The following is a 15,509-nucleotide window of genomic DNA, read 5'->3' on the forward strand; positions in this document are numbered from 1 at the left end:
TCAGAAATTATTGTCAATGAATCAAACCCAGTCAACGCAATGCTTTCATCGCGGACACAGTGGCTTGCTCCATATTTCATAATTCCTCATAGCAATCCCTCCTGACCCCCACACTCTGGATGTTTGCACCCCTACATCAAGGACCAGTTGGAAAACTCCACGAGTGGACCTCATGTGAGGAAAGCTTCTTGTCTCTGACTGGGTGACAGGAATGGGGGGGGTTCCCCTTGGCGGGGTGCCGCCTCACGGGTGGGCCAATTCTGGGTTAGAGTGTTGGACCTGGGAGACACCAGGGTTTGAAGAAGAAGAAGAAGAAGAGTTTGGATTTGATATCCCGCTTTATCACTACCCTAGGGAGTCTCAAAGCAGCTAACTATCTCCTTTCCCTTCCTCCCCCACAACAAACACTCTGTGAGGTGAGTGGGGCAGAGAGACTTCGGAGAAGTGTGACTGGCCCAAGGTCACCCAGCAGCTGCATGTGGAGGAGCAGGGAAGCGAAGCCAGTTCACCAGATCACGAGTCCACTGCTCTTAACCACTACACCACACTACCCTGCTTGGTCTTGAATGAATCTGTCACTGGGTGTGACATTCTGTCTCAGCTTGACCTACCTCACAGGGATGTTGTGACGACAAAATGGGGAGGAGGAGAACCCCCACACGCCACCTTTCAGAGGAAAGGTGGAATAATAATAATAATAATAATAATAATATTAATAATAATAATAATAATAATAATAATAATAATAATAATAATTTATTATTTATACCCCGCCCATCTGACTGGGTCTCCCCAGGCTTCCAACCAAATATCAAGAACAATACAGACATTAAAAACTTCCATAAACAGGTGTCTTTTGAAAGTAAAATAGTTGTTTATTGCCTTGACATCTACTGAGAGGGTATTCCACAGGGCAGGCGCCACTACCAAGAAGGCCCTCTGCCTGGTTCCCTGTAACCTCACTTCTCGCAGCGAGGGAACCACCAGAAGGCCCTAGGCGCTGGATCTCAGTGTTCGGGCTGAACGATGGGGGTGGAGACGCTCCTTCAGGTATACTGGACCGAGGCCGTTTAGGGCTCTCAAGGTCAGCACCAGCACTTTGAATTGTGCTCGGAAACATACTGGGAGCCAATGAAGATCTTTCAGGACCAGTGTTATATGGTCTTGGCAGCCACTCCCAGTCACCAGTCTCTCTGCTGCATTCTGGATTAATTGCAGTTTCCGAGTCACCTTCAAAGGTAGCCCCACGTAGAGTGCATTGCAGTAGTCCAAGCGGGAGATAACCAGAGCACGCACCACTCTGGCGAGACAGTCTGCGGGCAGGTAGGGTCTCAGCCTGCATACCAGATGGAGCCCTGGAATACAAACGTAATAAATAAACCAATAAGCTTCCAGACTCAGAGGTCAGCCTCTTCCCAACAAAGACCCCCTCTCTCCCAGCTCTCAGCTGCCCTGATTTTTCCTGTCCCCCAGCAGGAAGCACCCCAGAGCCGGCCTTGGCGCTCCTACTTCGACCTGATTGTGGTGGACACTCGCAAGCCTCTGTTCTTTGCGGAGGGCACTGTCCTTCGGCAAGTCAACACGGTAAGTGCCCTTTTGTTGCCAGCTGGGAGGCTGGATGGGGGTAGAGGCATTGCAGGGAGTTGGACTAGATGGCCCCTGGAGGGCCCTTCCAGCTCTACGGTTCTATGATTCTAGGAAGTGCTTCCCCATCCAGAATTGAGGCAGGATTGGGGTCTAGAGCAGAACACATGGACAAAGGCAATTCCTTTAGCTTGGGTTCCTGCATTGCAGGGGGTTGGACTAGATGACCCCTGAGGACCCCTTCTCAACTCTACAATTATGTGATTCTGTGCTTAGCAGCTGGGAAGCCACTCACCCTGCCTTCCAGCTTACCTCGTTCCTCCCCTGCCCGACGTAACTCCCTGTCTTTTTTCTCAGGACACAGGGAAGCTGCGGATCGGTACCTACACAGGACCCCTCCAACACTGCGCTGTCTACTCGGGAGGTAAAGCCTGCGCCAAAGATATAGGCCACGTTGGGAAAACTGCCTGGCCTTTAAAAGAACCCCTAATATTAGCCAAATGTGGGCTGCTGCAGAAGGGAAACTGAGCCACAGGGAGTGGCATGAATCCATCAGGTCTGGAATCTGTTGCCTCTGTTGTTAACAAAATCTGCCCTTTCTTCCTTATGGGGTATCCAAGGGCCCATATAGAGTCCTTACATAGGTTCCCTATTGGTAGGAGAAAATAACAGAGGCCAACCAGAGAATATTGAGAAGCAAAGCAGCTAGTAAGCCTGATCTTTATTGATCTGTTGCAACAGGGTCCTCACTCACCACACGCAGGAGGGATCAGGAACCCAGAACAATGGCGTGCAAGGCCGTATTTAGACATTTTAAATTCCCTGCCCTGGAGCTCAAGACCACCCCTCCATACATCATACATACATCACAGACGGGGTGTAACCCAAGACCACCCCCCACATACCTACATCGCAGAAAAGGTGGTCTAAAACAGAAATTTGAATGTTGTTGTTTTTGCCAGGTTATCTGATTGCCTTTCCTGATAGTCTGTCACCCATTAAAATGCGGATTACTCAATTCCTGAGACAATGGGAAGGCTCCCTAACCCCCCTCCCTCCTTGCAGGGAAAACATTTGGTCGGTTTGGGAATCAAAATAGTTTCAGGTTGGTCTTCCTGTGCTGATGTATGTACGTGCTTGGTTGGTACACGTATGAACATTTGACATATATCTAAGACCTCAAAATTCCTATCACACCTCTTCTCTTTCCAGGCTCTTCAGACCTGGTGTGTGACCTTTTGGGAGTGAAGGGCAAGGACATCTTGTACATCGGAGACCACATTTTTGGGGACATTCTCAAATCCAAGAAGAGGCAGGGATGGAGGACCTTCTTGGTGGTGCCTGAGCTGGCCAAGGAGCTGCAAGTCTGGACAGAGAAAAGCGGTGAGGAGGAGGAAGGTTTCAGTGGGTGGAGGCAGGCTCCTCTCACCCCTTTGCAATGACCCAGAGAGCACCACCAGCCATATTCTTTGCACAGTGCCTTGTTAATCTCTGGAACTCTCTCCCACAGGAGTCAGTGCTGGCTAGCAACTTGGATGGCTTTCAAAGAGGATTGGCCAAATTTGTGGAGGAAGAGAGGGCTATTGATGGCTCCTAGCCAGGTGGCTCTGCTCTGCCTCCAGAGTCAGAGGCAGCGATGCTTCTGAATTCCAGCTGGTGGAAACCACAGGAGAGGAGAACCTTGCTGGTGGTCTTCATCTGGTTGGCCACTGTGAGATGAGGGTGCTGGATTAGATGGGCTATTGGCCTGATCCAGCAGCCTCTTCTTATGTTCTCTGCCCTCCTGTGGTTAAAGGGATGTCCCAGCCCACTCTACCTCCAGATCTTGGCTCTGATCCTTTTACTGGTGCCCAAAACCAGGTCTTATTTCCTAGATGTGTATCATATAGCTTTGTTACTTGCTGATACCAAGAATCTAAAGACCCACCTCACCCCCAGTCCTAAGAGGTTGAGCTGGCAGTTCTTTTGCACCTCTTTTTCAGAAGCCACACTTAATAGTGTCCATTTCCCCCTCCACAGAACTTTTTGAAGAACTGAGAAGCCTGGACATCTTCTTGGCTGAGCTATACCAGTAAGTCGGGATTTCTGCCCATTAGCACTTTGCCCGGGTGCTGCCTGTTGTGTGCACACGAGAAATTTGCAAGGAGCCCATGTTTCGTATTACTAGAAGAGAAACTTTGTTTTTAGAAAGACGGACAAGATTCTGAACGTGGAGTCATTGCCAGGGAGAGCTGCCTCTCTTGGAGGCGTTGCCATGGCTGGAACTGGACTGGAAGTGTCCTGCGGTGCCCCCTGCCCTGATTATGGCGATTATAGAATCACAGAATGATAGAGTTGGTTGGGACCACCAAAGGGTTATCAAATTCATCCCCCTTTAATGCAGGAACCACAGTTAAAGAAGCCCTGATAGATGGCCATCCAGCCTCTGCTTAAAAACTTCCAGCGAAGGAGAGTCCACTACCTTCTAAAGGAGTCCATTCTATGGACAAACAACTCCCACCCTCAGAAAGTTCTTCATGATGCTTAGTCATAATCTCCTTCCTTGTCCCTCTGGGGCAGCAGAAAACAAGCTGGCTCCATCTTCCATGGGGACAGCCCTGAAGATGCTTAAAGATGGCAATCAGATCCTCTTTGTTTATGTATTTAGAGCATCTGTATGTTGTCCTTCAGGGACACGGTTGGTGCTGTGGGCTAAACCACAGATCCTAGGGTTTGCCAATCAGAAGGTCGGCAGTTCGAATCCCCATGACGGGGTAAGCTCCCGTTGATCGGTCCCTGCTCCTGCCAACCTAGCAGTTCAAAAGCATGTCAAAGTGCAAGTAGATAAATAGATACCACTCTGGCGGGAAGGTAAACGGCATTTCCGTGCGCTGCTCTGGTTCGCCAGGAGCGGCTTAGTCATGCTGGCCACATGACCCGGAAGCTGTACGCCGGCTCCCTCGGCCAATAAAGCGAGATGAGCGCTGCAACCCCAGAGTCAGTCACAACTGGACCTAATGGTCAGGGGTCCCCTTTACCCTTTTTATGTTGTCCTTCATCCAGAAAGAATGGGCTTACATACGATACGATAATTGTCATTGTCCCTTACAGAACAACAAAATTGAAAAAATCTACATCAGACATTCAAAAACCAACAAGTCTGCTATCCCAGTCTGGTTAACCCCCTAAAAACTCTGATACCCCATAATTAAATACAATATGCTCCCATAGAGACTACCTTACACTGTGTTTAAAACCAAAATCACATTTGGATAGAAACTGTTTCTCAGGCGGCTAGTCCTAGTCTTTATAACCCTGTATCTTCTTCCAGAAGGCAGAAGCTGAAAGAGATCTTTTCCGGGGTGCGCAGTATCCTGCGCTGTCTCTGCAGCTTTCTTATGACACCTGCATAGATTTGATCCAAGGTGGGAAGAGTGCACCCAATTATTCTCTCCACAGTCTTTACAACCCTGGACAGCATTGTTTTTCCCCTGGCCGTGCAGCTCCCAAACCACACACATACAGTAAAAACAAGACAGTCCATACTTGCAGGTTTACAATTTTATTTTTATTTTTTTATAATTAATTTTTATTTAGTTTCCAATATACATTCCATCCATATTTAACATCCACTTCTAACATATGCATCTTTTAGACTTCCCTCAGCCTATCTGACAATTTCCCATATAATCACAATTACTCACATTTCTTAAATTTATATTGCACTTTAACACTCTTAATCTTATCATATCTTTTAAACAACATTTCTATCAATCGTTTTCACAGAGCTTCTTGAAAGCCAACAAGCGTTAATTGCTCCTCACATACATTTTTGGTATACTCTGTAAGTTTATTCCAGTCCTCGGTGAATCTCTGATCACGTTGGTTCCGAATTTTCCCCGTTAATTTGTCCATTTCTGCATATTCCATCAGTTTCATTCTCCATTCTTCCCTCGTCGGCATTTCTTCCTGTTTCCATTTCTGGGCCATCAAAATTCTAGCTGCTGTCACTGCATACCTAAATAATTTCACATCATTCTTTTTAATTTCATTCCCTAATATTCCTAATAAAAATGCTTCTGGTTTCTTAACAAAAGTATATTTCAACATTTTCTTCATCTCATTATAAATCATTTCCCAGAAACCTTTCACTTTCTTACACTCCCACCCAGTGGCGTAGCGTGGGTTGTCAGCACCCGGGGCAAGGCAAGTAATTTGCGCCCCCTAACCCGTGGATTTGCGCCCCCTAACCCGTAGATTTGCACCCCCTAACCCTAACCCCCAGATGTTGCGCCCAGTGCGGCCGGCCCCCCCTGCACCCCCACGCTACGCCACTGCTCCCACCACATGTGAGAAAATGTTCCTTCTTTTTCCTGACATTTCCAACATTTATTACTGACTTTATACATCTTACCAAGTTTCACTGGTGTTACATACCATCTATACATCATTTTCATAATATTTTCTTTTATTGTAGTGCATGCAGTGAATTTCATTCCTTCTTTCCACAATTTTATCCACTCATCAAATTGTATATTATAACCAAAATCTTTGGCCCACTGAATCATAACTGATTTTACTTCTTCGTCCTTTGTATGCCACTCAAGTAATAATTTATACATTTTTGATAAAATTTTAACATCACTATTCAAGATTTCTTGATGAAACCTAGATTTCTTTTCCTGAAAACCTCTTTCTGACATCTCTTTTTTAAACACTGCATTTAACTGAAAATAGTGCAACCAGTCACTCACATTTTCTTTAACTTCTTCATATGGTTTCAGTTTCCATTTATTACCTTCTTTGATTATCAAATTCTCATATGTAATCCATCTCCCTGTCATATTGATCTTTTTCACACTCATTATCTCCAATGGTGATAGCCAATATGGAGTTTTAAACTCTAATAAATTTTTATATCTATTCCAAACTTCAATCAACGATCCTCTAAAGATGTGGTTTTCAAAACCTTTATGCACTCTATTCTTTTCACACCATAAATACGCGTGCCAACCGAATCTATTATCATAACCTTCTAAATCCAACAATTCTGTGTTTTCTAACTTTATCCATTCTTTCACCCAGCAATGACACGAATCTTCATAATATAACTTTAAATCTGGCAGGGCAAAGCCTCCTCTATCTTTTGCGTCTGTTAATATCTTAAATTTTATTCTTGGCTTCTTGCCCTGCCAGATATATCTTGATGTTATTCTTTGCATTCACACCCTTTAATTATTGGAATTGTTTGAAACAGAAACAACATTTTCGGTAGCACGCTCATCTTTATCGTTGCAATTCTTCCCCATAATGATAGTTTCATTCTTCCCCACACCTCTAGATCACGTTTAATTTTATTCCATATTGGTACATAATTGTTTTGAAACAGGTCAATACTCCTGGGAGTTAACGTAATCCCTAAATACTTAACTTTCTTAACCACATTCATCTCTGTTTGTTGCTGTATTCTTTCTATTGTCTCTTGATCCATATTCTTAGCAATTATTTTAGTTTTTTTCCTATTTAACTTAAAACCGGACACCTGACCAAAATGTTCTATCTCTTCTAACACCTCTTTAACACTCTGCATAGGATCTTCTAGGCTTACAATTTAAAAAAAAGTCATATGACAAACAAAGGAAAAATGACAGAGAGGGAATAGAAAAATCTGCATCCAAATTCAGGCACCAATTTCAAAACAGCTGTTCCTATAATCCCCAGCTTCAGTCCCCAGCCCCAGTTCAGGGGCAAGAAGTGCCGGGTGGAACTGTGGCCCCAGCAAATCTTTAGACAGGCAATGCGACCTCCACACAGAAGGGATTCAGGTGAGATTTTGAGCACAGGTGTCCTCTTTTCCCCCTCAGGCACCTGGACAGCGGGAGCAACGAACGGCCGGACATCAGCTCCATCAAGAAGCGGATTCAGGTACCCCCCCCCCAGTTCCCAAGCAGCATCTTGGCCTATGGCCTTCCTGAGCCCATCACTCAAGCCTTTGGGCTGCTGGTCAAGGCTTCTGGGGCGAGCTCAGCCTCACTCAGACACAAATCCCTTTAGGGCTTGCTTAGTACACAGCAAGGGACGCGGGTGGTGCTGTGGGTTAAACCACAGAGCCTAGGACTTGCCGATCAGAAGGTTAGCGGTTCGAATCCCCGCAATGGGGTGAGCTCCCATTGCTCGGTCCCTGCTCCTGCCAACCTAGCAGTTCGAAAGCACGTCAAAGTGCAAGTAGATAAATAGGTACCACTCCGGTGGGAAGGTAAACGGTGTTTCCATGTGCTGCTCTGGTTCGCCAGAAGCGGCTTAGTCATGCTGGCCACATGACCCGGAAGCTGTACGCTGGCTCCCTCGGCCAGTAAAGCGAGATGAGCGCTGCAACCCCAGAGTCGGTCATGACTGGACCTAATGGTCAGGGGTCCCCTTTACCCCTTTACCTTAGTAGGCAGCACAGTTGGCCAAAGAATGGAGCCTTCTTTAAGGCTCTGCTGTCTTATCGTCCAGATGCCCAGCCACATTGTCCTCTTGGTTCCTACCTGGGGGGCTATGACAGGCAGCAGGTGACAACCAGAAGCCCCAATGGAGAAACCTGCAAGCAGGATTTGAGTGCAAGAGCCCTCACCCTCCTCCTGTGGTTTCCAGCAGCTGGTCTTCAGAAGCATTGATGCCTCAGTCTGTGGAGACAGAGAATAACCTTCTCCTCCATCAATTTATCCAGTTCTTTTTTAAAGCCGTCACTGCCTCCTGCAGGAGTTCCATAGTTTAACAATGTGCTGCATGAAGAAGACAGAGCCTGTTTTCTCCCACAAAGCAAAGGTCGTCTTGCTGGTCCTAGGCAAAATCCCCAAACCCACATGAGGGCAGGAGCTTCTTTAAGCCAAGCAGCATGTTGCACAAAAGATCCTCTTTATCGGTTGGTAAACTAGATGATGGGCAGATCCAGCAGTGGGGAGAAAGTCCGTGGGCAATGGCAGAGGTGTGGGTGACACCTGTTATAAGAAAAACACCTCTGATTCCCTTATGGGGTTATCTAGAGCCCGTATAATGGGATGCAGGTGGCGCTGTGGGTTAAACCATAGAGCCTAGGACTTGCCGATCAGAAGGTTGGCGGTTTGAATCTCCTTGACGGGGTGAGCTCCCATTGCTCGGTCCCTGCTCCTGCCAACCTAGCAGTTTGAAAGCACGTCAAAGTGCAAGTAGATAAATAGGTACCGCTCCAGCGGGAAGGTAAACGGCGTTTCTGTGCGCTGCTCTGGTTTGCCAGAAGCGGCTTAGTCATGCTGGCCACATGACCCAGAAGCCATTAAAGCGAGATGAGTGCTGCAACCCCAGAGTCGTCCGCGGCCAGACTTAACGGTCAGGGGTCCCTTTACCTTTATTATATATATAAGACCTTAATTTTTTTATTACATAAATTTTTATTTTTATTTTACCTAGAGGCTCTGCATTGTGATACCAAAAGCGATTCCCTCAGAGCCCACCAAGTTTGTTTTTAGCTCGATTTGAAAATCAAATGAAAGAATGGAGTATTTTTTTTAAAAAAAGATTAAAAGTAGCACAGAATATCTGATGGGCCAGCCTTTTGGAAGGCACCCTCAGGAGCTGTAGCTCTCCCCATGTCCACTTTTCCCCATGCTGTTCCCCCCCACAAGCCCAAAAAAGGCAATCCACCCCCGCCCTGGTTTTAGGAGGCCACAGGGAGGTCTGCACACGCACCACAGATTATTCAGGCAGTCGGGAAACATGGGCTAGAACGGCCAGATTCAGAACATTGCAACATAAGCTTGCCACAGAGGAAAGTTTGTTTTTTCCTCAGGCCCTTGAGCGATGCAGTCCAGCTGACCACAGCTGGTTTTGCAACATCCTGAGGGGGTTACTCCAACTTTAATTACGCCTCTTTCTGTTTCCTGTGTTAAATGTTAACCAATCCTGATAAGAGACTTCTGGTTTTCCTCTCTCTCTCTCTCCAAATGTTCTGTTATAGAGAAATGGTTCCCAAACTTTTTTGGGCCACTGCCCCCTTGGTTCCATATTATTCGGCATTTTGCACACCCTATTATGGAAGATAATAACACAATAAATTTCAGAACAGTAAGGATGAATTGCACATTTATTCAAAACTCAATTAGAACAGTTTTTGTTTAAAGAAGTCAACAAAAGTGATGAACTTGATCAAGTGATACCAGCTTTTTGAAATAGGATAGTCATTTATACCTCCAGCGCCCACCACCCGCCCCCTTGGTCATCCTATGACCCCAGTGAGTGGTACAACTCAAGTTGAGAACTCACAGTTAGGGAGTCCTGTGTATTGGTTCTCGATCTCAATCCATTCTGGAAGTCCATTTGACTTCCCAAACATTTGAAAACCAAGGCACGGCTTCTGATTGGCCCTGGAAACCATGCCAACAGCCGAAATGGAAGTTCGGCTTCCAATAAACGTCCGTAAACCGGAACACTTACTCTGGGTTTGCGGCATTCGGGAGCTGAATTGTTCATCACCTAAACTGTTCAGGAACCAAGGTACCATTGTACTTAAAATACCCCTGGCACCTGGACATTGCTGGCTAGGTTGGGGGAGCATTCAATGTTTTCCTGTTGTGAAAGTCACGGAAGAAAATGAGGAAGAATACACAATTAAGGGCTCAATGCAAAAACTTAAAATACCGCATTTTCGCTCCATAAGACGCACCTGACCATAAGGCGCACCTAGTTTTTAGAGGGGGAATGCAAGAAAAAAAAAATTTTTTTAAAGGGAGCGCTGAGCAGAGTCTGTATGAATCCCAGGCTCTGCTCAGCACTCCCTTTCATGAGCCGCGTGGAGCGTGTGTGCGGCGCTTGCAGGCTTCTCCTTCCTCGGGGAAAAGTCCCCAAGAGCCACACACACACACTCCGCATGGCTCTTTAAAGGGAGTGCGGCTCTTTAAAGGGAGCGTGGCTCTTGGGGGCTTTTGTGGGAGGTGGGGGAAGTGAGAGAGCCGCGCTCTGTCACTTCCCCCACCTCCCGCAAGAGCTGTGCGCTCTTTAAAGCCACGCTCTGTCCCTTCCCCCACCTCCCACAAAAGCCACTGATAGCCACGCGAAGCCTCTGCAGGGCAGCGGGATGAAGGCTACCCGCTGCCCTACGGAGGCTTTGCACAGCTACGCCAGAAGTTAGAACAGTGAGAGGGAGCACTGCGCAGCGCTCCCTCTTGCTGTTCTGGCTTCTGGCGTAGCCCGCGAAACCTGTATTCGAGCCATAAGATGCACACACATTCCCACTTTTTAGGAGGGGAAAAGTGCATCTTATAGAGCGAAAAATACGGTATTAGTCGGAGTAGCCACAGATCACTTGGGACTGTTGTTAAGGCTGAGACCTTGTATAGGGTGGTATACAATTTTTAATAATAATAATAATGTAAAACTTGCATACTAGAAAAAGCTACCTCACATGTGGAGCAAAACCAGCATGATGGGTCATTTGCCAAGAAGCTGCCACCATCGGTGAGCTTTCTTGCTTATAGCATCTGCTGACTTCTTCAGGGACACTTCCCAGTTGAGGGAGTTGGGGATGTTTAGCCTGGTGAAGACTGAGAGGTGACATGATAGTCATCTTCAAATACCTGGAAGACGGAGCGAGCTTGATTTGTGATGCTTCAGAGGGGAGGACCCGAACTGATGGATTCAAATTGCATGAAAGGCGATTCTGACTCAACGTTCGGAAGAATGTTTTGATGGCAAGAGCCGTTTGCCAGTGGAACGGATGACCTTGGAAGGTGGTGGAATCTCCTTCATTTGAGGTTTTGGACGGCCATCGGTCATGGATTCCTGCATTTCAGGAACCAGATGACTCTTGACTTCCCTTCCAACTCTACAATTCTAATATTCACTTGGGCTTTCATTTGCAAAAGTCCTGAGAGCCAGTGTGGTGTAGTGGTTAAGAGCAGTGGACTCGTAATCTGGTGAACCGGGTTCGCCTCGCCGCTCCTCCACATGCAGCTGCTGGGTGACCTTGGGCCAGTCACACTTCTCTGAAGTCTCTCAGCCCCACTCACCTCACAGAGTGTTTGTTGTGGGGGAGGAAGGGAAAGGAGAATGTTAGCCGCTTTGAGACTCCTTTGGGTAGTGATAAAGCGGGATATCAACTCCAAACTCTTCTCTGAGGAAGGATAGGCCAGGATGTGACCGGTGCCACACGAACAACCATTCAACTTTCCTTATTGCCTACCTCTCAGAGCGTTCCGCTTTTGGCCTCCTTCTGGCCCCAGCTGTTTGACCCTCCTGCCTCTGCCCAGGCAGCTCCACCCTGGCCCCCCTGAGCCTCTGTGTGTTGTAGAGCCAGGTCATGAGGAACTGGGGCCTCTCTGAGGCAGCTGCACCTCCCTTTCAGGTGGGGGTCACCATGCAAGGCTTCAAGGCCAGTGTCCAGGGTCTCCCATAAGCCTCTGGGATGGAGAGGCTGTGTGCTGGCTACAGCCAGGGACCAGGCGCTGGCCTTCAGAGGGCCTTGCAATGGAGCAGGCAGGCTTCAGCTGGAACATGATGCTGGAAAGTATCTGTAGGCGCAACCCTTCGAACTGCCCCATCTGTGTGTTGCCTTGGGAAGCACTGAATGGGCAGAGGGCCCACCTGCCTGTAGGTGTCACTGCTGCCTCACTTCCTAGGGGCTCTGCCTGGTGCCTTTTCTGTGTATGGTGGTGGCATCAGTGGGGTGGGGCAGGCAAAGGCTCTATGGCCCCAGATTGCAAGCCAGTGCCAGGCTGTGTGTGCTTGGAGGCAGGGGGCCTTGGAGAGACAGCCCTTTTGATCCCTCTCCCCACTGTCTTTCAGCCAAGAAACTGTTGGGAAGCCTTCCCAGCCTTCCCTCCTTAGTCAAGTGGGCGGCGGCGGGGGAGGGGGGAGGCGTTGCCTGAACCAAGCAGGGGGAAAGCTGAGTTTTCCCATTCAATGGGACAGCTCCTGCCAGACCAAGCCAAACAAAGTACAAAAGAAGTGAAGTTCCCTCCTGGGGGAGCAGGGTGGAGAGCTGCAGCCCTGAAATGCTGAGTTTATTTATGCTGGATTAAGTGGATGGGTTCAGGGTGGGGGTGTGGAGGAGAAGGAAGATGGGGAGAGACAGAGAGACTCACTCTTGCGAAGAGAGGAGGTGATTGTGTCTGCTGGCCTGCTGGGCTCCATGGATGTGGGGCAGAGCCTTCTCTGCCTCCCTTCCAACATAAGAGCAGCAGCCTGCTGGGTCAGGCAAATGGACCATCTCATCCCTCATCCTGTTCTCACACTGGGGAGCTTGCAAGCTGGACAGGAGCACATGAGCACTCTGCCCACTTGCAGTTCCTGGCAGCTGCTTTTCTGAGGCACAGTGGCATCTTGGCTAGCAACCACTGATAGCTGTATCCTCATCCCACGGTGGTCCAGTCCTTTTTCAACGCTTCGGAGTACAATTTCCTGAGAGCCAGAATGGTGTAGTGGTTTAGAGTGGTAGACTCGTAATCTGGTGAACCGGGTTTGATTCCCCGCTTCTGCAGGAAAGTTCTCCTTCTGAAAAATGTGGAGTTGGTGGTGGGGATTGTTCTCCAGTGTGGTGTAGTGGTTAGAGAGGTGGACTCGTAATCTGGTGAACCGGGTTCACGTCTCTGCTCCTCCACCTGCAGCTGCTGGGTGACCTTGGGCCAGTCACACTTCTCTGAAGTCTCTCAGCCCCACTCACCTCACAGAGTGTTTGTTGTGGGGGAGGAAGGGAAAGGAGAATGTTAGCCGCTTTGAGACTCCTTCGGGTAGTGATAAAGCGGGATATCAAATCCAAACTCCAAACTCCTCCTCAATGTACAGATAGTAGACTTGGAAGTTGTGGCCACATCTCGCACAAAGCATTTGTGTTACCACAACAGAGTGACGGGTGTGTGTGTATGTCTCCTCTCCCCTGACAAAGGTCATCAAACCAAAAAGGGGTACCTGGTTGCCAGGACCCCACCTCTCAAGCCTAGGTTCCCCTGCTTCTATCCTTGCCACCTGACTGAGCAGGGACTCTTCTTCTCTTGCAGAAAGTCACCCACGAGATGGACATGTGCTACGGGAAGATGGGGAGCCTATTCCGCTGTGGGTCCCGCCAGACCCTCTTTGCCAACCAGCTGATGCGCTACGCAGACCTTTATGCCGCCTCCTTCATCAACTTCCTCTATTACCCTTTCAGCTACCTTTTCCGGGCACCACCCACCCTGGTATGTGGGTAGGGCATCCTGGGGCAGGAGATGTGAATGTGGACCTGCCTCTTGGCCCAGAGAAAGGGCTGAGGATTAGACAAGTTCAGGGAGCAAAGGGCTATTGATGGCTGTCAGCCCTGCTGGCTGTACAGTGGTACCTTGGGTTAAGTACTTAATTCGTTCCGGAGGTCCGTTCTTAACCTGAAACTGTTCTTAACCTGAAGCACCACTTTAGCTAATGGGGCCTCCCGCTGCCGCCGCCACACGATTTCTGTTCTCACCCCGAGGCAAAGTTCTTAACCCGAGGTACTATTTCTGGTTTAGCGGAGTCTGTAACCTGAAGCTTATGTACCGTATTTTTCGCTCCATAAGACGCACCAGTTTTTAGAGGGGGAATGCAAGTAAAAAAAAAATTATTTAAAGGGAATTCTGAGCAGAGCCTGTATGCATCCCAGGCTCTGCTGGGCTGCCCTTCTCCCTCCTCGAGGAAAAGCTCCCAAGAGCTGCAGACATGCTCCGTACGGCTCTTTAAAGGGAGTGTGGCCCTTGGGGGCTTTTGCGGGAGCTGGGGGAAGTGAGAGTCGCGTGCTCTGCCACGTCCCCCACCTCCCACAAGAGCCACCTGCTCTTTAAAGGGAGCGCAGCTATCCCTAGCTTTTGCGGGAGGTGGGAGAAGGGGCAGAGCTGCCCACAAAAGCCAGGGATAGCTGCTCGAAGCCTCCGCAGGGCAGCGGGGAGCCTTCATCCCCCTGCCTTGCGGAGGCTTCGCGGGCAATCCCAGAAGCCAGAACAGCTAGAGGGAGCGCTGCGCCACGCTCCCTCTTGCTGTTCTAGCTTCTGGCTTAGCCACACAGCCTGCATTCGCTCCATAAGACACACACGCACTTCCCCTTACTTTTTAGCAGGGGAAAAGTGTGTCTTATAGAGCGAAAAATACGGTAACCTGAAGCACATGTAACCTGAGGTACCACTGTGTTCTGCCTTCACAGTTGGGGGCAACAATGATTCTGAATACCACATGGCGGTTGGGGAGAGGGATTTCCACGGGGGCATCTGATTAGCCACTGTGAGAACAGGATCCCATAATAGATGGGGCCCTTTCAGCCTGATCCAGCAGGGCTCCTCCAATGTTCTTACATCACAGGCTTTCTCCATGGAAGAGACGACTCCTCCAAGCTGGTGGGGGGAACGGGACGAGAGGGGCAACCGTCTAGCCTTCCTGCACAGGCTTGCAGCTTTTGGCCAGCTCTGCAGCAGCTTGGCTTTTTCCCCCTCTGGAAGGCTGGGTCTGCCTCCTGATGCCCACCCCCCAACCCTGACAGTTGCGTGACAATTCTTGCCCCTCCAGATGCCCCATGAATCCACTGTGGAGCACACCCGGGTGGAGTTCAGCGAGACGGGTCTCCTGGCAGGGCATGTGATGCCCCAACACAGGCCGCTGCAGGTGAGTCTCTCTCTGCTCTTCTGCTGTCACAACACACCCCAGCATTCTTCCTCCTTCCCCTCCCGTGGTTTTCGGCTGCCCTCTACTGACACCCACGCCGGCACACTGAAAATGGCTTTAGGTTTCAGTTAGTCATTGCCAACAGTGGTTCTCAAACTTAATCAGTTCCGGATGTCCATTCCAAAACCAAGGCACGCAATCAATCAGTACCTGAACTGGGTTCCACCAGATAGGTATCAATAAATAATAATAATAATAATAATAATAATAATAATAATAATAATAATAATTATCCTCCCCTCACTGCCTTAGGGTTACATTTCATGCAATTG

The 15,509-nt window shown here is 48.6% G+C and overlaps 1 protein-coding gene across 1 annotated transcript in view; it reads left to right on the plus strand.

The window, feature by feature from the left end:
• The window catches only part of NT5DC4 (5'-nucleotidase domain containing 4), a 47,314-nt gene that overhangs the window by 30,346 nt on the left and 1,459 nt on the right, over positions 1-15,509 (plus strand). The window contains exons 12-18 of the mRNA XM_081203079.1: positions 1,477-1,584; positions 1,942-2,008; positions 2,797-2,967; positions 3,604-3,655; positions 7,428-7,488; positions 13,575-13,751; positions 15,082-15,177. Coding sequence (XP_081059205.1) covers positions 1,477-1,584; positions 1,942-2,008; positions 2,797-2,967; positions 3,604-3,655; positions 7,428-7,488; positions 13,575-13,751; positions 15,082-15,177 — 732 coding nt within the window. The remainder of the gene's footprint in view (positions 1-1,476; positions 1,585-1,941; positions 2,009-2,796; positions 2,968-3,603; positions 3,656-7,427; positions 7,489-13,574; positions 13,752-15,081; positions 15,178-15,509) is intronic.

Source organism: Podarcis bocagei (assembly GCF_964188305.1).
Source record: "Podarcis bocagei genome assembly, chromosome: 7".
Classification (NCBI taxonomy): Eukaryota; Metazoa; Chordata; class Lepidosauria; order Squamata; family Lacertidae; genus Podarcis; species Podarcis bocagei.